The sequence below is a fragment of the Hyperolius riggenbachi genome, chromosome 8 (assembly GCF_040937935.1).
Source record: "Hyperolius riggenbachi isolate aHypRig1 chromosome 8, aHypRig1.pri, whole genome shotgun sequence".
Taxonomy (NCBI): Eukaryota; Metazoa; Chordata; class Amphibia; order Anura; family Hyperoliidae; genus Hyperolius; species Hyperolius riggenbachi.
In genome coordinates this window covers 266,179,162-266,206,539 of record NC_090653.1, presented here as the reverse complement: position 1 = coordinate 266,206,539, position 27,378 = coordinate 266,179,162, and the positions used below count along the sequence as shown (strand labels likewise).

The window sequence follows — 27,378 nt, the reverse complement described above, 5'->3', positions numbered from 1 at the left end:
TTGTGATTTTAGAAATGGCTGATGAATGCGCAGTAGGGACATCGCATCAGCATGTGCCGGTCTGCAAATTTGAATGCAGATTGAAGAACATGAATGCAGCTAGCTAGCTGCATTCGTGTATGTGTAAGCTGCATTCATGTATGTCCTTCAATCTGCATTCAAATTTTTAGATTAGGAATTAGTACATAATTTGCATCTGATTTGCATTCAAGGCATGTATTTAGCCCCTGCGGGGCTCTGCACGTCTCTGTTGGCTTTCATTTCAGTTTGCAACCTGGTGCGTTGTCACTTGTTTGATGTCTGTTTGAAGAAATGTGTATACCATTTATGATTAGCAACACTAGGAAAAAGTATGTTTTATTGTTAGACTAGCAGTAGGTCTTCCCCACAAAGGCCCGTCATAAATGTGGGGAAGTCTAGTAGGGAATAATTTATGCACATATTATTTATACTGAAGCTAACGCCCTCCTTTGCTTTACCTGTTTTGAATGCACATTATGTAATTTTGTCCATATTTTGGAGCTCTGCACATCTTTGCCAATAGCTAATTCGGGTACAGCCTCTGTCTAAAAACATTGTCAATTTCTCCTGCTGTGAAAATATATATATATATATATATATATATATATATATATATATATATATATATATATATATGTATATATCTTTTAGCCAATCACATTGTTAGTGAGTGAGTAAGTTTATATAGAGCAGGGATCCCCAACCTGTGGTCCGTGGCCCACTGGTGGTCCGCAGGATGTTTTCAGTTGGGCCGCGGGACTGTCCTCTTGCCTGCCCCCTCCGCGGCCGCCGCTGCTGTTACCTCTGGCGGCCGCTTGGTCTCTTATATTCCGCTTCTCTCTCTTGCCAGGCTAGCGTATGATTCACTGCAGCGCGCCCTGTGGCTGCTGTGAGTGTGATAGAGAGGGAGGCAGCAGGAGTGAGAGAGCGGCTTCCTGTAGCGGCGCGCCGTTACTATGGGAACCGCTCTCTCTTTCCTGCTTCCTCCCTCTCCATCACTGCAGCCCCGCGGGGCGCGTTGCAGTGAATTACACTCTGGCGAGAGAGAGAGGGGAATATAAGAGACTGCCGGCAAAGGTAACTGCTGCAGCGGCGGCCGCTTGGGGTGGGTGGGTTGCTACTATACTGGGGCATAGTATACTGGCTGTACTGGGGCATACTATACTAGCCATACTAGGCACTATACTGGCTGTACTGGGGCACTATACTAGCTATACTGGGGCATACTAGCTATACTGGGGCACTATACTAGCTATACTGGGGCATACTAGCTATACTGGGGCACTATGCTAGCTATACTGGGGCATACTAGCTATACTGGGGCACTATACTAGCTATACTGGGGCACTATACTAGCTATACTGGGGCATACTAGCTATACACGGGGCACTATGCTAGCTATACTGGGGCACTATACTGGCTGTACTGGGGCATACTATACTAGCCATACTGGGCACTATACTGGCTGTACTGGGGCACTATACTAGCTATACTGGGGCATACTAGCTATACTGGGGCACTATACTAGCCATACTGGGGCATACTATACTGGCTGTACTGGGGCACTATACTAGCTATATTGGGGCACTATACTAGCTATACTGGGCACTATACTAGCCATACTGGGCACTATACTGGCTGTACTGGGGCACTATACTAGCTATACTCGGGCATACTAGCTATACTGAGGCACTATACTAGCTATACTGGGGCATACTAACTATACTGGGGCATACTAGCTATACTGGGGCACTACTTACCCATACTGGGCACTATACTAACTATACTGGGCACTATACTAGTTATACTGGGCACTATATTCGCTTTACTGGGCACTATACTAGCTATACTGGGGTAACTGTACTAGCCATACTGGGGCAACTAAACCCCCTATACTGGGGCAACTATGCTAGCTATGCCCCCCCCCCCCCCCCCATGTAACCCGCTGTGTGCACAACACTGTCCACTAGGACGCTACACCTCCGACCCCCCCCCCACCCCCCACGGGCCCCGGAGAAAAATTTGGTCCGAAAGTGGTCCCCGGGCCGGAAAAGGTTGGGGACCCCTGTTATAGAGAATGGCAGTTGGTGTTGTCTGTTTTATTTTTCTTGTCTGCTAGTAGTAAAGATGCTGGGTGGGTCAGCAACATGAACAAACTACTTGGCGAATCTCAATCATTTTTTTAATGCATTTTTTATTTTTTAACTTCTCACTGTGTGGATTTATTTTTTCCCCTTACTACTATCTCTTGGTAAAGTTCCTCTTTTAGCTTATTTCGCAGCCGCAGGACCTGGGCACCTTGCGGTCATTGAGATGACCATGTACTCCTCTGTATACCAAAGTATTCTAGAGAGAAATGTAAGGCCATCTGTGCGGCATATGAAGCTTGCCCGAAATTGGGTCAGGTAACAGGACAAACATCCAAAGCACACGCAGCAATTCTGTAACAGAATGGCATGAAGTGATTGCAACAGAAAAGAGTTTTGTTCAATTACCGGTAATACAAATATGACTAAGCTCAATAACACAAAAACACAAAGCAAATAGGAAATCCATACTGGGTTACCCACTTGCACGTTCACATTTTCCCATCCAGCCTACAGTTTTCTTTCTCTGTTCCCGTCCAATCCCCCCTACCGAACGCCCCTTTCCCAACCTGTTTGCAGCTCTCCTCTTCTGTCCCCGGCCAGTCCCTACTACCGAAAGCCCCTTTCCTACCCAGTCTGTAGCCCTCCTCCTCTGTCCCCGCCCTGTCTCTCCTATGGAATGCTCCTTTCCAACCCAGACTACAGTCCTTCTCTGTCTGGGCCCAGTCCCTCCTACGGAACACCCCTTTCCCACCCAGTCTGCAGTCCTCCTCCTCTGGGTCCAGTCCCTCCTACTGAACACCCCTTTCCCACCCAGTCTACAGTCCTCCTCCTCTGTCCACGCCCAATCCCTCCTACAGAATGCCCCTTTACCACCCAGTATACAGTCCTCCTACTCTGTCCGCGCCCAGTCCCTCCTACGGAATGTCCCTTTCCCATCTAGTATACAGTCCTCCTACTCTGTCTGTGCCCAGTCCCTTCTACCAAACGCCTCTTCCAACCCAGTCTACAGTCCTCCTCCTCTGTCCCTGCCCAGTCCCTCCTACAGAATTCCCCTTTACCACCCAGTATACAGCCCTCCCCCTCTGTCCGCACACAGTCCCTCTTACCAAACGCCCTTTCCCAACCAGTCTATAGTCCTCCTCCTCTGCCCCTGCCCAGTCCCTCCTACAAAATGCCCCTTTACCACCCAGGCTACAGTCCTCCTCCTCTGTCCGTGCCCCCTCCCTCCTACCGAATGCCCCTTTCCCACCAAGTCTACAGTCCTCTTCCTTTGTCCCTGCCCAGTCCCTTTTACCGAATGCCCCTTTCCCACCAAATCTGTAGCTCTCCTCCTCTGTCCCTGCCCAGTCCTTCCTACCAAACACCCCTTTCCCACCTAGTCTACATCCCTCCTCCTCTGTCCCTGCCCAGTCCCTCCTACTAAACGCCCCTTTCCCACCCCAGTCTACCCCCCTTGATGCTCAGATTCTCCCTCCTTTGCGCTTGAGCCATAGACTCACACATGCACATTACACCTGTTATCTCAGGAACTGCACTGTGATGAATGAGCATTTAATTTGTGTGAAAGTGCTGAACCGGTGGCATTTCATTTTTAAAATAGAGGACTCATTTTTCTAACATGGACAGTGGCCAAACAGGACCATGTAGGTTCCATGGAAGATGCTGGTCTGATTCTGTGGAAGGTAAGTATTCACAATATATGTTTTGTTCACAGGTTGTGTTTGCATTCAGAGGTGTGTTTAGTCAGTGTTCCCCAACCCTGTCCTCAAGGCCCACCAACAGTGCATGCTTTCAGGAAATCCACAGAGGTAGTAATCAGCTTAGCTGAGATGCTAATTACCTCACCTGTTTGTGGTTTTCTGCAAAACGCGTGCTGTTGGTGGGCCTTGAGGACAGGGTTGGGGAACTCTGCGTTAACTGATTAAATCAAAATGGCTGTTACTTTCTGGATGACACTGGAAATAGAAACGAATGAACATAATAAAATTGAACTCCCCCTTGTGGCTTCACAAAACTAAACAGATTTTCTGAAACAAATTACTTGAGGTATATCAACAACTATCACCATTTGATACTGGACTAAGTAAGATATAGGTGACACATTGACGTAGTGGATGGCACTCTAATCTTTTCCTCCTCCCAAAATCACACTAGTAATTTTCCTGGTCCAATTTCCCCTCCAAAAAAAAAAATGGCCATAGACTACGATAGGAACATTACACAAACTATGGTAGGGATTCAACTGTGGGATCCTATGAGGATACTCATTGACAGTGCTGCAGAAGATGTCAGTGCTATATACCAGTAAATACTGTACATTATATTATGGTAGGATATTATACCATGACTACGATAGGGATTAGATTGTGAGCTCCTCTGTGGACAACAAGGAAAAGAACTGGTACATCCAAAGTTCATCTTTATTGGTTCCATGTAAAAGAATATGGCTAACGTTTCGGAGCTTGTAGGAACCCCTTTATCAAGGCAATGTTTGCTCGGAGGCAAAGATCTGTCTGCTGCTTTGCTGCTGATCCCAGACAATACACATCGCTGCGTGCGATTGTCTAGAGGAGCCAGACTCCCACTTCCTTTGCAGGAACTTTTGCACAGCAGCAGACAGATCTTTGCCTTCGAGCAAACATTGCCTTGATAAAGGGGTCTTACAAGCTCCGAAACGTTGGCCATATTCTTTTACATGGAACTAATAAATATTAACTTTGGATGTGCCAGCTCTTTTCCTTGTTGAATTCTGCATAGAGGGCATCATCCTTCTTTTCAGCTGTTGCACTCCCCTTAAAAACTAGGGAGTGCGAGACAATACCACCAATGTGATGCAGCTCCTCTGAGGACAGTCAGTGACATGACTATGTACTCTGCAAATGCTGCAGAAGATGTCACTGATGTAAATAATACGGTAGGACATTAGACTAGGACTATGTTAGGATTAGATAGTGAGCTCCTCTGAGTCACTGACGTGGCTATATACTCTGTATAGCGCTGCAGAAGATGTAAATGCTATATAAATACATAATAATAATATAGTAGGACCTTTTAGTAGACTATGTTAGGATTAGATTGTGAGCTCCTCTGAGGACAGTCAGCGACATAACCATGTACTCTGTAAATGCTGCAGAAGATGTCACTGATGTAAATAATATGGTAGGACATTAAAGTAGGACTATGTTAGGAGTAGATAGTGAGCTCCTCTGAGTCACTGACGTGGCTATATACTCTGTATAGCGCTGCAGAAGATGTAAATGCTATATAAATACATAATAATAATATGGTAGGACCTTTTAGTAGACTATGTTAGGATTAGATTGTGAGCTCCTCTGAGGACAGTCAGTGACATGACTATGTACTCTGTAAAGTGTTGCAGAAGATGTCAGTGCTATATAAATAAATAATAATAATAATATGGTAGGACATTAGACCATGGTAGGATTAGATTGTGAGCTCCTCTGAGGACAGTCAGTGACATGACTATGTACTCTGTAAAGTGCTGAAGTAGATGTCAGCATTATATAATTAATCATAATTATATCATTATTATTATTATTACTAATAATAATAATAATTTAGCATTATGATGTTTGAATTACACATACCCAGCAGGCCATATTTATTTTAAACTATGTGTGTCAATAAAGATCATCTTTTTAATACTTATCGGCAGTTACAGCTTATTAGTGAATCACTTGAAAGAAAATGACTTATTAGATGGCAATAATATCCTATAAGCTGCTTAAAAGCCCTTTTTTCTCAGCCGCTAACAGTTAGGCGGGTTATGGGTGTGAAGCCTTAATTAGACCCATTTACTTTGAATTACACAGCAGTAATGGCTTATTTATCGGACTGAGATTCCTGAGTGCATCTGAACAAACAAATGAATATTTATTTACAGGATATACACACTGATTATTTGCCATAACTGCTTATGATAAGCAAAGGTACCATAATGAGCTAAGCAGCTTTCAACCATTTACTGAATTAAAAGTGGACCTGAACTCTTGCACAGTACAGAAGGACAACGTAGAGAAATGCATCCTGTATGCATTTAGACAGCCTGTCTAATTCCACCTCATTTGTCACTAATCACAACTGTAATGTGATCTCTTCAGCTGTGTCAGCTCAGGAATCTCCTCTGCCATGGAAGAGCTGTTGGTCTGTGAACACAGGATATTAACAATATGTCTCACATGAAAGCAGGAAGTAGAAACATTGCAGATGTATTGCAGGATTTGTATCAGCTGTAAGAAATGTTTTTCTCTAACCCCTTAAAGAGAACCTGTACTGAGTAAAAATATTTAAAATAAACACATGAGGTAACTTCAAATGAACTTTAAATAGTTACCTCGCCATCAGTTCCTCTCAGAAGCTCACCATTTTCTTCTGACAATAATCCCTTCCAGTTCTGACAATATTTTGTCAGATCTGAAATATATCAGTTGCTGTCAGTAAAATATCAGTTGCTGTCAGTTAGAGCTGAGAGGAAAACTGATTTACCAGGTAATGTCCATATTTCTCTATGGCTCAAGTGGGCGATGTTACAGTTTAACTGTGTGCTGACCAGAAAGTTGTTATGGGTAATGGCCATTTTCAAAATGGAGGACGGAAAATTCCCTTGATCGCAGTGAACAAACAGGATGTGGGACAGGAGAAAGACGCTGAGGAGTAGACTACATGGAAGGTAAGTATGACTTGTGTATGCTTAGTTTGACTTTTAATTTTCAGTTCAGGTTTTCTTTAAGGACCACAGACCATTACCCAGCCCCAACCAACACCCCCCCCCCCCCCCCCAGTGACCGGGCAATTTTTTTCAAATTAGGGCTCTGCAGCTTAAATGGCTTGCTGCAGAGCCACACATAACTGCACACAAATGAATCCCCTCCCCCCTTTTCTGCCCAGGCTGTGGTTAATTTTTTATTAATTTAAATTATTATTTTTTTTTTGTTGGGGGGGGGGGGGGGGGGGATATAGCACATCGGTGAAGGGGCGGCAGAAAGCGGCGGTGTGGGGACACAGAGGCATGTCATGAGGCAGAGAGCATACCTCCTGTGTCCCATCTGTCCACCTCGGGTTATCTTTAAGTAAGAATCCCAACGCGTGCAATTGCCACAGTGGAAACAGGGCTCCGCAATTTCAGTGTACCCCTGCGATTTCCTTAACACTGTAAAACTGTATGCAATCCAATTTTCGGATTGCATCACACATAGTAGCAAAGGGCTCTAAAATCCTTCCTCATTCATCTAGCTGAAACCAGTTGAAATTCAACCAGAGCATGGCTAACCTAGCCTCTCTGTGTGCAGAGATAAGACAGTTGCTCTGTGTGTTTAGTGTTTTCTGGGAGCTAGCTTGAAAACACGAGACAGCATGACTCTTAAGAAGGGGGGGAGGAGGGATAAGGAGGGAATTAGCTGAAAGGCTGGGCAGAGTTTCAATTTTGATTATGGTCTGGTCGATCTTAAAACGTTTTCAGTTTTAGGATTGGAAAGGGAAAAATTTTTACGAAGTAGGAAACACTTTTGTTTTTCTAGATATTGCAGTAGATTCATATACGGTACTTGGAACCTCATTCCTGTAAATATGCATTTGCTTTTACCAATGTCAGACTTTTCTGCGCTGCTTTGCTGAAAATCCGGATACTCATACATTATTTCAGCCATAGCCTGAGTCAGCAATCCAAAATATTTATCACAACTGCAGCCATCAGTGTGGGCTCTTCTTATGGTATTCACCCGAAGTACGGATTCTATCCCTATACTGTATTTATCTCTCAATAAAAGCAACCTGGAGTATCTAAGGCACAGGTGTCAAACACAAGGCCCGTGGGCCGAAAACGGCCCTCCCTGCCATTTTATGTGGCCCTGGAGACCTTCAAATGAGCATCACTGGAAGCAATAAAAGAACAGCAGCACACTGCCTTCCCGGTGAACACCGGTGATGGCATTTCTGGTTGAAACATTGTCGGTTTTAGCTGAGGTGCAGCAACAACCCACAGGACTCACCAGCGACATTAGCATAGGGCCCCTCCTATGTCAAAATTTGCATAATGCTGCATCAACTCAAAAATATTTGCATCTCATTGACCATCCCTATTAGGCAGATATGTTGTGCCTGTGAGGTGTCCATTGCATTGTTCATATAACCCTCCGTTGTGCATTCAGTCGGGTCCCATACGCGGCCTCTATGGACAAGCGCTGCAATATTGATGGGAATCCTGGCAGCCATTGGATTGAATCGGACCAATAGGAAGCCTTCTTCCCAAGGGAGGGTTTTCATTGGTCCACCGCTCAGTGGTAACTGCCAGGGCTCATATTAATATTGCCTCTCCTGTCCCTGTCGTCAGACCCACGCAGCGGCTCTCCTGAGCAGCAGCAATACACAAGGTGACAAGAAAAGAGGACAGATGAAGGCACGGAACAAACAGATAAGGAAAAGGCCTGCTGAGAACAGACACTCCCATAGGCATTCACGGTTTCTGTAGGCATCTGCAGCTTCTGCAGTGCCCACAAACGTTATGCAAGACCTACGTTTGAGTTGTAATCGAGCTGCGGTAAAAACAGACGCGTTTAAAATGGATAAGTCTGAACAGCTTCTATCGATAACATAGGATCCACTAACGTGTCAGTTTTTCTTCACTGTGAAAAGCATTACGTTTCTATGTGTAGTGTGGACCTATATTAAAGGACTCTCGAGGCGAAAATAAACTAATGAAATAAACAATTGTATCTATCTTCCTTCTCCTAAAAATGACTTTTTTAAGATATTCCACAATTTTATTTTATGTTTAAATCTACTTTTTAAGTTTTAACTGTTTTATTGTTTTTGCTCAATGACACATTCATCGAAGTATGCCAGAGCTAAAATCTATGAACGACTGACCCTTTTTATCTTTCCTGCTCTCAGAAGCCATTTTCTGCTAGTAGAAAAGTGTTTTATAGTTGGAATTTCTTATCAGTCCGGGTCACACTGTAGTCACTTCCTGTCCGAGTGAGGATTGAGTTAGCCACATACATACCTGATATTTAACATTTTCAGGCAGAGAAAGAAAAAAAAGGAACACAGCCTAGTTATTTGTGCGCTAGGCACTGTACATACCCATGTCTACCTCATCATGTCACATGTCACCTCGTGTATCCTTTAAATCCCTCAGATGACAGTTTGGGGCAGAGTGCTGTATAGACACACTGCTAGGAGGGGGTTGGACACGCAACAGAGCGGCTGTTGGTGGGTGGGAAAAGGAGGCGGAGAATTGGCTTGGCCAACATGACCTGGCACTCCAGATCTTTCTGCGGCACATCAGGGTGGCTGTACACAAACTAGAGTCTCAGCTGAAATGTCCCCGACTGACTACCTCAGCCTACAGGTGCAACTAATGATCCAATTTTATCTTCCAATCAACAGTCCAATTGATTGGATGAATCGTCAAAAAACGATCGGAATACCGTTTCATTTTTCGGAATTGGTTCTACCTGAAATGATCATATAGAATATATTATAATTTTAATTCAATTTATAGACACGATCGATGATTTCTGATCGTTTCCACCTAATCCCAATTATTGGTTTGGAAGGTCGATAAAATTTGATCGTGAGTGGCCACCTTAACACCATCCACACAGGTATAGATTTGAATGTGGTCTTCGTAACTATTCATTTTTAATAAGCAATCACAAAAAAAATAAAAAAAGCTGTTTTAATGTTTAAAAAATGATTTGATTTAAAAGAGATTAAAAGAGATTAAAAAACTTCTACCTCTTCCATTCATTAAGATGACTGCGTCTGGTAAAAAAAATGATCGCAAACACTCAATCGTTTTTAACTTGGCAGCTGGAGTCTGCTCAGACGTGATCAGCCTGTCGAATCAAAGGCGCTGTGAAATGATTACAAATGAAGCCTGTCGCCATTATAGCGGTATGGATTTTGTATTACGGAAGAGAGTGAAATTATACAGAGGAAAACAATGTAAAATGTCACGTAGGACTACCAAATAATGCTCCGCACCGTGTCTGACCAAACCAAGCACTACAGCACCGCAAGGGCAGCCTGCTAACCACTCAGCTACTTGTAAGGTCGTCAATACAGCTAAGTCCCTAGGACAGTGATGGCTAACCTTGGCACTCCAGCTGTGGTGGAACTACAAGTCCCATGAGGCATTGCAACACTGACAGCTCTAAGCATAACTCGGGGAGGAAGAGGCATGATGGAATTTGTAGTTTTGTCACAGCTGGAGTGCCACGGTTAGCCATCACTGCCCTAGGATCTGGCACCAGTGGGGATTGCCTGATGCCGGATACATGTACTTGCCGGTAGCTTGAGCAACTGCACCGAAAAAGCACAAACCTCCCCCCTAAATACTCACCGAGCCTCCAGCGTCGTCTTGTAGCCTTCCTGTCGCTACTAGCGGCTTTACGGCGTCCCCCATGCACGGAAGCCAGTGCGTCACCTGATCCAGTCCGGAAGCCGTTAAGACCCACTAGGAGCGACAGGAAGGCTACAAGACTTCACTGGAGGCTCGGTGAGTATTTTAATTCCTAACCCTCCCCCAAAACCAAGTCCCCGTTATCCCTTCAGGCATGCTGGTTAGTTGAGACTTCAGGGTAGCCGGAACTTTGCTGTATATGGAGACCAGGTAGCACTGGTGTACACACTACTCCAAACGTCCGAACCCAAGAGGCCACCGGGGATGGAGAGCATGTGCTGTTCACCAGAAAGAACATTCGAAAAATGGACTTACAATATTCACATATAGATTACATATATTACATATTCATTTATAGATTATTTAGTCAGTGTTTGCCCATTGTAAAATCTTTCCTCTCCCTGAATTACATTTCGACATTTATCAGAGGCAGTGGCGTAGCTATGGAGCTATGGGCCCCGATGCGAGTTTTACATGGGGCCCCCCAAAGAACTATATATGTAACACTTGATACGGCGCAACAAAACCTGTCATCCACAGTGTCAGCGAAACAAGAGGGGGATGGGGAACAGTTTGCTAATGATTACTACTATTCAAAGCATCTATAGAAGTGATTATTACCACCACAGGACCAATAAACAGCTAATACTTTGGTTGAGGAAGGCCCAAGGGCCCCGATGCGGTCGCTACCTCTGCAACCCCTATTGCTACGTCACTGATCAGAGTTGGCGACCTCTTTAGTTCTGCCAGGTGACCTATGTGGAATGTTCGTTACTGAGAGTTCTATGCCATGGTCAGGACATCACACTGTGGGAGGGGTTTGACCACAAGATCAGCCATACAACCCCCCTGATGATCTATTCCAGGAAAGGTACAGATTTCTCATAGGAAAGGGGGTATCAGCCACTGACTGGAATGAAGTTCAATCCAGGGTTAAAGGGACTCTGAACAGTCCAAAAAAATGAAAATTGGTACTTACCTGGGGCTTCCTCCAGCCGACCGTAGGCCGCGAGGTCCCCCATCATCCTCCTGGCTCCTCTCCCGGTCCTGCTGGTGGCTCCGTTACCGACGACTTTCAGGCTGAAGTACTTTCAGTACTTCCTGAACGGGGACGTTACGCGTCATCGCGCCAGCGTGATAGTCCTGAGCATGTGCGGTTTTCTAACTCTGACCGCGCATGCGCAGAACTGTCACACCCGCCAGAGCGATGGCGCGTAGCTGGCAGCGTGATGACATGGAGCGTTCCCATTCAGGAAGTATACAGTCAACCCTCAGCCCTAAAGTCGCTGGTAACGGAGCCGCCAGCAGGACCCGGAGAGGTGCCTGGAGGACGACGGGGTGGGGGGTGGGTACTTCTACGGTGGGCTGGAGGAAGCCCCAGGTAAGTACCAATTACATTTTTTGGGACTCCTCCGTGTCCCTTTAAAGTTCCTCTTTGAAGAGAACTGGAGCAGAAGATCGGGTACAAAATCACATACTTACTTAAAGAAAAAGGAAGCTTGTGGATCCTCCCGAGGCTTCCCCGTGCCACTGCCTGGGACTCCCCAGCTGATTGGGGCTATGCTCCTCTTCAGGCACGAGCGCCGAGCAAGCACTGGCACGCCTGGGCAGTAGAACAGAGCTGTTTGTGCACCAGCGGCTCCAGCTTACTGCGCAGGCAAAGACATACACACGCAGGCTTGTGCCTGAAGAGAAGAGCAGCCCCAATCAGATTACCGTCAAGCTCTTGTGGATAATCTATGCAGGTTCCACAAGTGGCGAAAAAGGGACCGGAGGACGTCTCTATAGGATCCAGAGGCTTCCCTCTTCTTAGACAAGTATGTGATTTTGTACATAAGCTTTGGCTTGGGTAGACTTTATGGTGCCATTTACGGTGCCATCTCCACTAATACATTTTCGTCAATTCTATACAGGATACCGTGGCGGATGATAATGACTGCCATGGGCGAGAATTGGGAGACCAGCGTGTGTACAGGGGCCACACAACTTCTGCTAAAGACTCTCCATGTCGGATATTTTGCAATTCATTATGCCTGAGCACCGCCTGATCGCATTGTTCTTCCTGCTCCCCCACCAGTAAGGACTGCTTCCATCTCATGCCAATCATTCTCTCTCAGGCCCTCTCCCCCCTCATTGCAACATATGCGTTGCTAGCCTTTAGGCTGAGGGAGATCTGGCCACTGCGCCTACTGCACTCATACAAATCACTATGGCAGTTAGTTATGTTATTTCCTGTCTACCTGAAGAAGCTAATATATATAGTACAGGATACGGAGCCGGATTTATCACTAGGCACTAGCCTAGAGGCGCCAGTGTGCTGAGAGGAGGCTGTCATAGATTGGTGAAGCCATACTCCCCATCCTGGGGACCGCCCATCCAAATCACTATGCTATATCCATGGAGCCAGGCTGGTCCCTGCTGAGGCAGCATAGACAGCTGGATGGGTGGGTTGGATGTGCAGTAAACAATAGTGATGTCATTTCATGCCTCCCCAAAGTAGGTGGGGCTTCTGCTGGTAAGAAGGCAGGTCAATGGCAGCCTATTGCTGTGATGTGGTAGCAGAAGCCCCGCCTTCTGTTACCTCATAGCTTCACAATTACTCTGTAAGAGCCAAATAGGACTATCTGCTCATGTATCAGACAGAATAAACTTTCTCCACCCATTCCCTTAATAAAGATTAAAAATATATATATATCTGCAGAGGCATACTGTGTTATTGCAAAGAAATAACGAATGTAGTAAATAAAACAGTATTACAGAGGCAACAAATAATGGCTTAACTTTAATCTACAGTACGACAGTCACATCCCACTGAGAACACACATCCCAAAAATAAACAAAACCATAGATCTTTATTAATATCGTCAATAAAAACAGGCTATCTCCAAGGAAATGTTATATATATGGTATATTCTCTTCACACATCCCGAAGTGACTCGTTTTTATTTGAGATTTCTCCCTAGGAGATATTCAGTTTTATTGAGGTTATTAATAGAGATATATGGTTTTGCTTATGTTTTTGTACGTGTATTTCATTCATTCTATCCGTGCAATGTCCCAGTAAGCCTCTCTAGATATATACTGTATATTTTAGCTTCTTCAGGTAGACAGGAAATGACATCACTAACCGCCATAGAGGACTGGGCAAGTGCAGTAGGCCGCAGTGGCCAGATCTCCCTCAGCCTCAAGGCTAGCAACGCATCTGCTGCAATGAGGGGGTCTGAGGGAGAATGAGGCATGAGAATGAGGGAGAAGGGTGTGAAAGGGAACCAGTCCTTATTGGAGGGAGAGAAGGGAGGAGAATGCGATTAGGCGGTACTCAGGCATCATGGATTGAAAAAGAGTCTTTAGCAGACGTTGTGTGGCCACTGTACACACGCTGGTCTGGGGGGGGGGGGGGGGGGGTTAGTAGTAAATACTGTTCCGTATGTACAATGAGTATACAGGTAGCAGATGAAGAGGATCCGCAGGCACAGTGGAATAGTAAAAGCTGGAACTCTTTATTGAAAAAACCACATGCGAATGACATGAAAAAGCCACATGAACAACTAACGAGTATCGGGCTCAGAATACGCCCTTAATCATAGTTGTATTAGGGCCCGTTCAGACAACAAAATGCGGACCGCAACGCATGCGGACCGCAACGCGTACGAACGCACGCATGTCCGCGTTCGTATGCGTTGCGTGGCTGATCCCATCACTGAAAAGTGAATGGGACAGCCGCGCGTTTTTGTAAAATCTGCGTGCAGCATGCGTTCCCGGACCGCACAGGTCCGGAACGCATGCTGTGTGAACATCAGACATTGCACTCTATGCAATGTCTGATGTCGTGCGTTTTGGCCACCTGCACGCGTTTCCAAAACGCGGCTGGAAACGCGTGCAGTGTGAACGGGCCCTTAAACCTGATGAGAGGTGGAAACGTTATAGCTGGGAAGGGGGGGGGGGGGGGGGAACCCCGCCTCCGCCGGCCAGCAAAGAACACATCCCTCTTAAAGAGACAGTTACATATTCTTTTATACATTATTGAATAACATCATAGTATAATTAAATATATACACAAGATAAAACAAAATACTCTAATTATACAAGTAGAAAAGCCATTTTTCTTTAAATTTTTTAAGCAGGTACAGAGGAGAGATGTTACACAGAGGGGGACACTGGAGGCACAGAAGAGATACAGGAGACAGAGATAGCACAGTGTTCCGACTTAAGAACAGATTCAGGTTAAGAACGAACCTACAGTCCCTATCTTGTTTGTTAACCGGGGACTACCTGTATACTCTTTTTGGGCTTTTTTTCAGGGCTGTGGAGTCGGAGTTGGAGTCGAGGAGTCGGAGCAATTTTGGGCACCCGGAGTCGGAGTTGTGGTTTCAGAAACTGATAAGTCAAGAATCGGAGTCACATGATTTTTGTACAAAATCCACAGCCCTGTTAAGTATTAGACTAAGGAGTCGGAGTCGAGAAGTCTGAGTAATTTTGGGTACCCGGAGTTGGAGTCGTGGTTTCAGAAACTGAGGAGTCGGAGTTGGAGTCGGAAGAATTTTGTACCGAATCCACAGCCCTGCTTTTTTTAACCCTAATATCCTTAGGGTATGTTTCCACTAGAAGCATGTAAATTTGCATGCTATTTTTGGGACGCAAAATCTCATGCGAATTCACATACGTATTTATGTGCGTTTTTTACATGCGTAAGCACTGATATTTTTTTTCCCCTTTTTTGTTTTTTTTCTTTCTACTGACCAACAAAAACATACACAAAAATGCATGCAAAAACTCAAACGCAAAAACACAATGCAGCAACTAAAATTTTGCAGTATTGCTGTCCACAAATTTTCTGCATGCGAATTCTGCATTTGCACACAAATTTGCATCTAGTAGAAACAGGCCCTTAAGTGTTTTTCGTCTTCCTCTGCATCAACCGGGATATATGAGGGTGAAGGCTAGTATTGTAACATATATTCTGGTTGTATGTGATGGATGTGTTTTTTCAACCAAACTAACGATATAACTATGAAAGGAATTTGGCAGCTCACCTATCCTGCTGTCCATGACGTAGGTCTCGATGATCGCGCTCTTCCTGCACAAGTCTTCTGCCATTGAGGCGCTGCTGACTTCTAAGTGCTTAACCTGCGAGGGAGGCATTAAACAGAAACCACTGTCAGCGCCGGCCGGGGGAACGTGAAATATATAGGGAAGAATGGGCCCTGCGGTGAGCACACACTGCAGACAAATATATTATATATGTGAACATACCGTATCAACGTCTTGCATTAAAAGCTTTCATTAAACAGACGCCACTTGTGTAGCTATAACTAGCTTATAACGATTATATTACCCTCCCCACCATCAGAAGATGAAGGAAGAAAGACTCACTAGAGAGACTGTGGGAAGACCAGCTTAAACATCACTAGAAGAGAACCTGTCACATAAAACCCACAGCCTTCTACAGTTGATTTAAACATCTGTGGAAAGGTTTAAAAACAAAAAAAAAGGGTCTATTTCTAATAGTGAACAGGCTGGGCAGAAAAATGCTGCTGTTGTTTCTGAGAATTACATTTTAGCTCACCCCCTTTACAGGGGGAGGAAATAAATATGGCAGCCTCTATATCACTCTCACCTCAGGTTCACTTAAAGGACACCCGAGGTGAAAATAAGCTAATGAAACAAACAATTGTATCTATCCTCCTTCTCCTAAAAATGACTTTTTAAGATATTCCACAGTTTTATTTTATGTTTAAATCTACTTTTTAAGTTTTTAATGTTTTATTGTTTTTGCTCAATGACATATTCATTGAAGTATGCCAGAGCTACACTCTATGAACTATTGACCTTTTTATTTCTTTCCTGCTCTCAGAAGCCATTTTCTGCTAGGGAAGTGTTTTATAGTTGTAATCTCTTATCAGTGAGGGTAACACTGTAGTCTGACCAAGTCCTGACTCTGCCAGAGTCAGGAACTGCCACGTACATACCTGATATTTAACATTTTCAGGCAGAGAAAGAAAAAAAAAAAAAAAAAAAGGAACACAGCATAGTTATTTGTGTGCTAGGCACACTGTGGCCGAAGGTGAGAAGCTGCTAAAAAGATCACACTGATCATCCGTTTTCAAAACTACCACTCTTTATTGGCATTTTTGTGGCACTCACCACATTTATAAAATGGCGAAAGCCATGAAGAATAATAAAAATCAGTGGTAATAACAATTGTGAAAGCACCCGGTATCTATAAATCTCTTAAAAACAAGAAGCAGTGTTGGTCTTACCCCTCCTGAAGAATAAGGCCAGTGTTATACTTGCTAGCACTAGCACTAAAAAAGACAACACGTTTTGCGGATGCTTGCCTGCTTCCTCAGGTCAATTCTGATTAAGGTACCTTACTGTCTGGCTATGTAAGCATGAGCATCTCTTCTACATAGGAAGAAAGTAAGACACTTTGATCAGAATTGGCCTGAAGAAGCGGGCAAGCATCTGCGAAACGTGTTGTCTTTTTTAGTGCTTGAATAAAACCTTTTTTTTCCAGTAACATTGGCCCCATTACTCAGGAGGGGTAATAAACAATTGTTCAAAATGGAGGCGTCAGATAAAGATAAAATGGTTAAAAAACATTTAAAAAGGGGGAAGGTAGTGGTGGACCTACCTCCCACAAGTAGACACATGATCAGTTATTCACTGAAAAATAGAGTAATAGAGTAATAGCAACATGTTTCACGGGTAACATTCAGCCCTGTGAAAGGAGGTGCTCATACCTAGTCTGGATCTTTACAAGCTCCATATACTGCCTGATGAAGCGGGATGTTACCCATGAAACATGTTGCTATTACTCTGGAGTCTGAATAAAGATATTTTTCAGTGAATAACTGATCGAGTGTCTACTTCTGGGAGGCAAGTCCACCACTACCTCCCCCTTTTTAAAGAGGAACTTCAGCCTAAACAAACATACTGTCATTAAGTTACATTAGTTATGTTCATTAAAATAGATAGGCAATATAATCTCTTGCCCACCCTGTTTTAAAAGAACAGGCAAATGTTTGATTTCATGAGGGCAGCCATCTTTTTTGGTTGAAAGAAGGTGACAGGGAGTATGAGACACAGTTCCAACTGTCCTGTGTGCTGATTACCCCTCCCAGTTGCTAGGCAACGTGAATAACATAGGAAATCCCATCATGCTTTGCACAGCATCAGGGAAAAAAAATCCCGGGCAGTTTTCTTTGATGGGTGGAGCTTAGCTAGAAATGCAGCTAAAAATGATGCTTTGGTAAGAAATACAAAGTTCTGATGCTGTGAAGCTGTTAAAGAGAATCTGTATTGTTAAAATCGCACAAAAGTAAACATACCAGTGCGTTAGGGGACATCTCCTATTACCCTCTGTCACAATTTCACCGCTCCCCGCCGCATTAAAAGTATTTAAAAACAGTTTTAAAAAGTTTGTTTATAAACAAACAAAATGGCCACCAAAACAGGAAGTAGGTTGATGTACAGCATGTCCACACATAGAAAATACATTCATACACAAGCAGGCTGTATACAGCCTAAAGCAGCCCATACACTCAGCCGATTTTCTGGCCGACCGATCGATCCCGATCGATCGATCGATAGATCGATAGCAAAACGGTTGGCCAATCGACCGATCGACGGCCGATTTCGATCGATTTCGATGGATTTCCATCGAACTTGCAGGGTGGAAAATTTAGGTCGATCTGGTGAGATTGCTTATCAGTTTGCATTGGCCTTAATGGAAATCTGATGGCAAAAAAATGCCATCAGATCGAATTCCAATAGATTTCAAACTGAAATCTATTGGAATTCTATCCTGGTAAAAAATGTTCTAAAAACGCATCAGATAGATCATCAGATGCATTTCTTATCTATCTGCTGCCAATCTGACGAGTGTATGGGCACCTTTACTTCTGAATCTCAAGAGATTACTTGTGTGTGTTTACCTTCTGTCCCCAGCTTCTATCATGCACTGAACATTACAGGCTTCCTGCAGACAGCTCTGCCTATGTCGTTAATTCCTTAGTATGTGACAGACCAGCTCCTTTCACAGCCTCCAGAGGAGGATTTTTATCCAGCTCTCTTCTATCACTGATAAGATAGCAGAGAAGCTGCTGGCTTATGTAAATAAAACACACACTGGAGTGTGCATAGAGGAACAGACCAGCACGGAAGAGTTGGCAGCCTTCCAGACACAGGCCGACAAGTCTGACAGGGGAAAGATACATTGATTTATTACAGAGATGGGTATAGTAGAAAGAGCTGCAGTGAGCCAGAACACATTAGAATAGGTTTAGGAACTTGTAGGATGGTAGAAAAAACGTTGTAATTGTTGTTACAGAGTCACTTTAAAGAAACACCAAGCCTTTTCAGTTCTGCTGAGTAGATTTTTAGTCCGGAGGTTCACTTTAACCAGTTCGGCCTATCTGGACGAGCTTCCTCGTCCAGATAGGCACTGGTGCTGCCGCCGGCTCGTGCGCGCGATCGGGCGCGCCCCCGCGCGCGCTCCCGCTGCCCGCCGCTAGCCCCCCGATCAGTGAATGGGAATATAATTCCCATTCACCGATCTAACTTCCCCGCAGAAATACCGACGCTTTCTCTCCAGAGAGCGCGGTATTTCTGCCCCCAGGAAACAACTCCTCAGCATTTTAGTTCCTAGATGCATCTAGGACTTTTTTCACTGTGGCCATCTTGTGGCCAAATAGTAAACTGCACCCACATACATTTTTGATAAAAAAAAACATTATTTTACATTTAAAATTAGCAGTTTCCCTCCCACACCAAAAATTACCCACATACACTTTTTTTATTTAAAAAAAAAAAAAAAAACAATTAAAAAACAAAACAAAAACAACATAAATAGTTACCCAAGGGTCTGAACTTTTTAAATATGCATGTCAAGAGAATATGTTATTATATTATTTAAAATTATAAGCTTATAAATAGTGATGGACGCAAATTGAAAAAATGCACCTTTATTTCTAAATGAAATATCGGCACCATAAATTGTGATAGGGACATCGTTTAAATGGTATAATAACCGGGACAGATGGGCAAATAAAATACATGCGTTTTAATTACGGTAGCGTATATTAATTTCAAACTATAATGGCCAAAAACTGAGAAATAATGAATTTCTTCCATTTTTTTCTTATTCTTCCTGTTAAAATGCATTTACAGTAAAGTGGCTCTTAGCAAAATGTATCACCCACAGAAAGCCTAATTGGTGGCGGAAAAAACAAGCTATAGATCAATTCATTGTGATAAGTAGCAATAAAGTTATAGGCGAATGAATGGGAGGTGAACGTTGCTCGGATGCATGAGATTTTCGGACCGCGGCGCTGAACCGGTGTTTTTTACTATTTTATCCTTATCTGGCACCTCCGCTTTGAACAATTATTCATTCTGAGTGTCCACCCTTGGCGGAGGGGTGTTACCCCCTTTTCTTCTACTTCTGTGGAGAGCGAAATGTTTAACCCGAGCAGGGTCGGGTCTAATCTCCCCACCTGCCTACTGAGTGGTTACCAGAGGCAACCCACCTTTGTGAGTATATTCTCATATATTTACTCTTTTGACCAGTTGTTTTGACATATTGCACTATTGGGGCTCTCCATCTGCTTTGTTTTTTCAGGAGGGTTAAAACCAACATTGCCCAGTGCTTTTAAACAGTTTTAATAGCTTTATAGCTACTGGGCACCTCCACTATTGTTATTGTTTACATACCTCTGATGAGAGGTAGTCATTTTTTAGTTGTTACCCTAAATTCTAAGGAGTGCGAACAACCAGTTCCAGTATAACAGACCTGAGAAGCCAAGCGAGATCGGTTATCTTCTTGCAGGCTCTGACGCAGCTGCAAAGCACGTCAATGGAGCGCTTTGCCAACAGTAGAAGGATGGATTAACTGTGTGCGAGTTCATTGCAGAGAAGCTTGCGACGCGATTCTCTAAATACAGAATACTAGTTCTAGGTGGCTACAAGAGCCTTCAGGAAACATATAGGAGTATGCAAAGTACCTTTTCCTCCAGCATCCATTTCTCTTGCTGAATTTCCGCTAACCTCTGGAAGAGATCGGAGACTTCCTCATCGGAGAGCTCGGCCGGTCTCTGCGGCTGGGACTGCGGGCTTCCGCTGTTAGACTAGGATGGAAATCAAACAACAATCTATTACAAACTCTGTATGCTATATCGTTCACAACAAAGAGCACAGAATAATCTTTTCTCAAAGCAAACTTAGGGCCGGTACACATGGCCAGATGTTAGTGGCTCGTTTCGGGGTGTGCTTTTCTGCTACCGAGTGGAAAAACATTCAACATTTTCCTACAATCATTACAATCATTAAAGGGACTCCGAGCAGTGCAGAAACTATGGAAAGATGCATATCATTTTAAAGCTCTCTTTCTCCTCTTTCCAATGATATATAAACCACCACCCTACGCCTTTTAGTTTTCGCTATTTTCGCGATTGAAATTGCCGCGGCCGCGATTTCGATCGCGAAAATAGAGAAAACTAAAAGGCGTAGGGCAACGATTTAGGTGTCGTCAGAAAGAGGAGAAAGAGAGCTTTAAAATGATATCCATCAAGCCATAGTTATATTGTATTACACAGGACGACACTTTCCCCAGTGTCAGCAGCTCCATTCTGCTGAATGCAGCTGCTGACTTTGACAAAAAGTCGCCCTGTGTAATACAATATAACTATGGCTTGATGGATATCATTTTAAAGCTCTCTTTCTCCTCTTTCTGACGACACCTAAATCGTTGCCCTACGCCTTTTAGTTTTCTCTATTTTCGCGATCGAAATCGCGGCCGCGGCAATTTCAATCGCGAAAATAGCAAAAACTAAAAGGCGTAGGGTGGTGGTTTATATATCATTGGAAAGAGGAGAAAGAGAGCTTTAAAATGATGTGCGTCTTTCCATAGTTTCTGCACTGCTCGGAGTCCCTTTAACACGCTGCGTTCAACACTCTCACAACCAACTGGAACTCTAGTAATGATAAAAGCAAATAAAATGCAAGTTTGACTTGGCTGCACTAATGGAGGATATTAACTTTTAAAATGGATTTCATGCAAATACATTCTTTACAAAACCTTTTCACCAGCGTTGAGGTTACCTCCATTCAAAAGGGTCCTGTAACGATCTGTGACCGATAGGATACGATCATGCTCAATCAGAAACAATAGTCAGTAAGGATACAGATACCTGATTATGTGGTGATCTGCAGTATCACCAATAATGCAGATATTCAACGTAAACTTTACTTGCACAAGTGTAGTGTTTGGGTGCAAACAGTAATACAGGAATACTCTTTCAGTGATAGCCCTTGGAGACTGTAGCTATCACTGGACAGAGAGACTCCTAAGTGATAGGCCTAAAAGGCTGGGACTATCACCAAGCAGAGAGTGGTCGTACAGGCGGGATCGGCAAAGGGTCAGACTATAGCGGTATCAAAACGTTTGGCAGATCGTAGTCAGTAATCAAGCGAAAGGTCGGCAACGGGTCGGGCACTAAGGTACAAAATCGTCAGGCAAACGTAGTCGGTAATACAGGCAAAGAGTCGGCAGCTGGTCAGATAAGCAGAAGTACAGAATCAGAAGACAGAGGCGAGGTCAGAAGCTAAAGCAGAGGGTCATACACAGAAATATATTTATAATTATAGCTATCAAAATCCTAAGCTAAGTGTGACTCCCCGGGTTCCTGCCAGATCAACACACTAGGTTCTGACTAGAAGGTCTGAGAGCTAGCACAGAAGTATTCGCAACAACAGACCAGGAGCAAATGGGCTGCAGATCCTTATATGCAAGGATCACTCACCAGCGCCGCCCAGAACCTCCAGCCAATCGGTGTGCAAGGGGTGGTCAGCTGACCGGCTTTCTGGCCGCATAAGAGCGACGAAGATCTGCGCGCGCGCGAGCCTGACGCTCGCCAGATCTGAACACAAACCCGGACCTCCCTGTAGCCGACGGGAGGCCCGGGGACGCGCGTGCTCTGACGCGGAAGCGGCGGTTTCGCCGCTATCCGCATTAATGATGACAGGTCCCTACTCTAATTTCATGCTCTTGAACCTGACAGTGCCTCAGCGTGAATATCAGGTTCAACAGCATGAAATGTTTGCTCGCCTGCTGATTGGTGTGGGTAGAGTAGGGACCCCTTTGAACAGAGACAATCTCAACACTGGTGAAAGGGTTTAGTAGTAACACATGGAGTAACTGCACCAAGGGACCAGATAGACTGGTGGAACATTGCCGATCCATTAAAAATGGTATAGGTGCTTTGAGGTTATTTACATTATTATTATTATTATTTATTGTATTTATAAAGCGCCAACATATTATGCAGCGCTGGCATTAGAGAGGTTCATGGAGCTGACCCTGATGTCCGAAAAATGGTTGGTTTAGAATTGGTGAAAACCCCACGTCGTGGGTGTCACACGCCCCCTAGTGGCCGGACCGCACATTGCCTTCCAATCGGTTTCAGTACACAGACCATCCAATCTTGTGAACGCAATCGATGAGCTGAAACCGCTGGAATTTTGGCAGCCGACAGACTAGAAGGAGGCGTGCGAACTATAAGGGCTCGTTTCCACTACAGCGAATCTGCATGCCTTTCCTGCATGCAGATGCACATAGACAATACAAGTGGATGGGCCTGTTTCCACTTGTCAGAAATCCTGTGCGGTTTTGTGTGCAGGAAAAAGCTGCACAGCAGAGCCCTCAGAGATTCGCATACAATGTATTTAATAGGAAATTTGCATGCATTTTCGTATGCGAATTGTACCGCAAATTCGCGGGCGTTTTCGCATAAAATCAATGTAAAAGCACACAAGCACTGACATGGTAAAATTCGCATACTTACTAACATGCGAAACGCCCGCGAATTTGCGGTAAAATTTGCGGCAAAATTTGCATCCGCGTGCGAATTTGTTTTGCGTTTTCCGCAACTAATTCGCACCGCACAAGTGGAAACGGGCCGAAAGCACAACATACTAGGGAGAAGCCCAATCTGACTGACACTAATACCTGCGAATAAAACAGTTAACCTCCCTGGCGGGGCATTTCTGTCTGGAATTAGGAGTCAAAAGCGGTACATTTTTTTTCTAGAATTTTCGGCCTCCAAGTCTTAAGACATAATATACCAAAATATGACAGAATAAAAGCCTGGTAGACATTCTGCATATAAATAAAAGACTAGAACACAAATTTTGTGAATTAATAAAATCTATGAAGACACTTAAAAATTTTGAAACTGTACAAATAAGAGTAGTCAAAATCAGGGCAGAGGTCAGTGCAGGCGGCAGGCAGAAAGTAGTCAAAATCAGGGCAAAAAAATCGGTAACAGTAAGGCAGAAAGACCACTTTACTTACGGTAAAGTCTTTTCCGGTAGTCATGAGGACAGCACCCCTGGATGAGACTGGTCTCCCTCCCCACTGTGGACAGGAAACTGTTAAAAGAAGAATTTGCATAAGCAATAGGCAGCCACATATAAGATACTACACCTGCCACAGTACCTCAGTTAATAAAAAAGATGACACGGACATTTAATGATGCTTACACAAACTTATTTCTCTCTCCTACCCAAATAAGGGCGGGTTGCAGGGGTGCTGTCCTCATGACTACCGGAAAAGACTTTACCGTAAGTAAAGTGGTCTTTCCCAGAACGTCATTTCGGACAGCACCCCTGGATGAGACGATATACAAGAGATAAAACCTTAGGGTGGGACCACAGCTTGCAAAACTTTCCTTCTGAAGCATAAACCTGCAGACAGATACATTAAGGCGATAGTGCTTTACAAACTTATTGTGACTTGACCAGGTCGCAGCTCTGCAAATCTGATCTATAGAGGTCCCTGCCCTCTCTGCCCAAGAAGTCGAAATTCCTCTTGTGGAATGAGCCATGATAGAATTGAATTGCTCCCCCTGTGTCTGATATGCTAATGAAATAGCCCAAACAAATGTATAATCTGTGTAGGATTTAATTAAGGAAGATTTTTCCCAATCAATGATCCAACCTAAATCTTGTAGTAAGACTATTGTCGTAACAATCTGATCTCTTACCGAATTGGGAGATGTCCCCCAAAACAGAAATTTAAGGTAACCCAAAATGTTAACCTTTCTCTGTTTAAGTATAGCTAGAACCCCAGACATTACCTTCATAAACAACCCTGGAGCTGAGGATAATCCGAAGGGCAAAGCATTAAACTGATACATTCTTACCTCTTCCTCCATCTGGAAGGCAAACCTTAAGCATTATTGAGAAGCCAGATGTATCGGTAATTGAAGATACGCATCTTTTCAGTCTAGAAAGGCTTGGAAATCGTCCTTCTGTAAGAGATGAATAATAGATCAAATCCATCCTGAATTTTCTGTATTTTACCTTCTGGTTTAGACTCTTTAAATTTAGTATGAACTGATAATTTCCCTGTAGCTCCTTTACTAGACAAAACACAGGGTAATAGAATCCCTGTCCTCTGACATTTCGGTACTTTCTCGAATTACCCTTTTTTCTAAACAGGGAAAGGACTTTCGATTGTAGGGCTGAAAACTTTATTTGGTCCTGCAAACGGGGAGTAATGCAAAAGCTCTTAAAAGGAGGCTGGCTGAACTCTATTCTGTAACCCTCCAAAAAAACACCTTAAAGGCTCTTTCCCACTAAGACGTTGCGTTAGATGCGACGCTAAGGTCACATAACGTGCCCCCAACGCAACGCATGTGAGCTTTGAAGTTGGATGCTATTTAGAGCCACGTTATGCGTCTCCTGATGGGTCTGTGATGCGTACTTTTTGACGCTTACTATCGGACGAAAACGGCGCATGCGGCAAAAGACTGTGGAGAGCACATGATCGGAAAACTCCGCATCACCTGCCAGCCAATAAGCGGCCGCTCCAGGAAGTTAACACTGCAGTGCATATTAATTAGTCATGTGGCTGGCCACAACAGCGGACTCTCCTCCTGCAAGAAAAAACAAAAAACACACATTATTGAGCATATGCAAACAGTCTAATGCGGCTAAAACCGTGTATAACGCACAGCATGATGCACTTTCTTTAAACGTCCAGCGTTAGAGTGTAACAACGTGGACACTGTGAACAGCCCATTGATTTTTCATTACTGTGAGCTGGGCTGCGTTACAAGCTGCTCTAACCTGCGCCTGTAACGTCCCACTGTGAAAGAAGCCTAAATAACCAATATTTTGTGCACTGTAGTTGCCAAGTTTTGAAATTTGCAATTCTCCATCTCACTGGAATACTAGCGTCATTGCTTATCTGACTTCTTGGTAAAAGTGAAGTTGGACTTAGGGCCGGTTTACATTACAAACGCGGACGGCCACGCATGCGGAACGCAACGCGTACGAACGCACGCCATCCGCGTTTGCATGCGTTGCGTGGCTGATCCCATCACTGAAAAGTAAATGGGACAGCCGCGCGTTTTTGCTAAATCTGCGTGCAGCATGCGTTCGGAACGCATGCCGTGTGAACATCAGACAGCGCACTCTATGCACTGTCTGATGTCGTGCGTGTTGGCCTTCTGCACGCGTTTCCAAAACGCAGCTGGAAACGTGTGCAGTCTGAACAGGCCCTTAGGCCTCTGTGACTTGTAGAGAGCCCATCTCCTGCCCTAGAGGACTAGGGATCTGACTTATTCTTAGAAGGAGGGACGAAAGGACCGTTTACTTTGAAAAGGTCCTTTCTTAAGGAATACTATCGATACCCAAGTGTTCTAAAATGACAATGTACAAATAATGTCTAAGTTGCTGTGTAAACATTTTCCTACTTTTCATGTTAAATATCAGAGGAAAAAGCTGTAATTTACTGAGGGTAGGATTAGCCATATTGGGACAAATCAATTGCAGAAGGGGTGTCTACTTCAATGCACAGCCAGAGTTGCATATCGGACTACAGAAGCAAATATCAAACAAACTCTGAAAGCAAAAAACAGTATGAAAAGCTGTAACAATTAGTTACATTTCCTCTGCTCTCTACAGACACTTCAGTCCGAAACAGGACACAGAAGCTGCAGCTGTTCTCTCTGTCACACACAGTTACACAGAGTTATCTGATCAAGTGTGAGGGGAATTTCCCCTCTTCTCATGGCTCAGAGTCAGTTTTGTCAGTAAAGTTTGAAAGCATTTTGATAACAGTAAACAAAGAGGTTGCTACTAAAATGTATATTCCAGTACTTAGCAACACTTCCCAAACAATTCCTGTGTCAATTGAAAATATGTGAATCGATAGAATTCCTTTAACAGGAATACCTTTTTTTTTTTTTTTTTTTTTTTTTTTTATATGTGTCTGCCGTTCTGTCTAGAGGGTTGTCTAACTGACTCAAACAGCAGACCCCCTTCACAAGGTACACCACATAACTTGATTTTGAAGAATTGTCATCCTTCCAAGTTTATACCCATACACCTCTTCTGGCTGAATTGACTAATGCCGTAGTTCTGGCCATAAGTTTAACCGTATCATCTGAAGCGTCCACTAGATGATTGGAAGCATTCCAAACTTTAGGGAAATCATTCAAAATTTCCCAGAAATCCTCAAAAAAGGTAGGTCAGCTTTGTTTGATACCCTTGAAAAATATGGATCTAACTTCAAAACTTTTCCTAGATTATCCCACTCCTTAATCCTAATCTTAAGAGTAGAATGGACTGGAATAAGCCGAGAATGAGGATCCGCCAAACTCTCATACATTTGACCAAAGGCGTCAAAGATTTCTGCTCAGACTTAATACCTATTAGTAAGTCTTTCATTAATTCAGGAAAAAAACATTGCGGTTAGGGCTTTTTTCTACTATGAAATGCGATCGCAACCGCATTTGCGATCCCAATCGCACTTCAATTTCCACTATGCGATTGCGC

General features: G+C 43.9%; 1 protein-coding gene across 1 annotated transcript in view; it reads right to left on the bottom strand.

Annotated features, from left to right (window-relative positions):
* GRIPAP1 (GRIP1 associated protein 1) overlaps positions 1–27,378 on the bottom strand; it is a 255,468-nt gene that overhangs the window by 52,392 nt on the left and 175,698 nt on the right. The window contains exons 26-27 of the mRNA XM_068248000.1: positions 20,541–20,663; positions 15,570–15,663 (exon numbers count right to left, since the gene is read on the bottom strand). Of these exons, the coding sequence (XP_068104101.1) occupies positions 15,570–15,663; positions 20,541–20,663 (217 nt within the window). The remainder of the gene's footprint in view (positions 1–15,569; positions 15,664–20,540; positions 20,664–27,378) is intronic.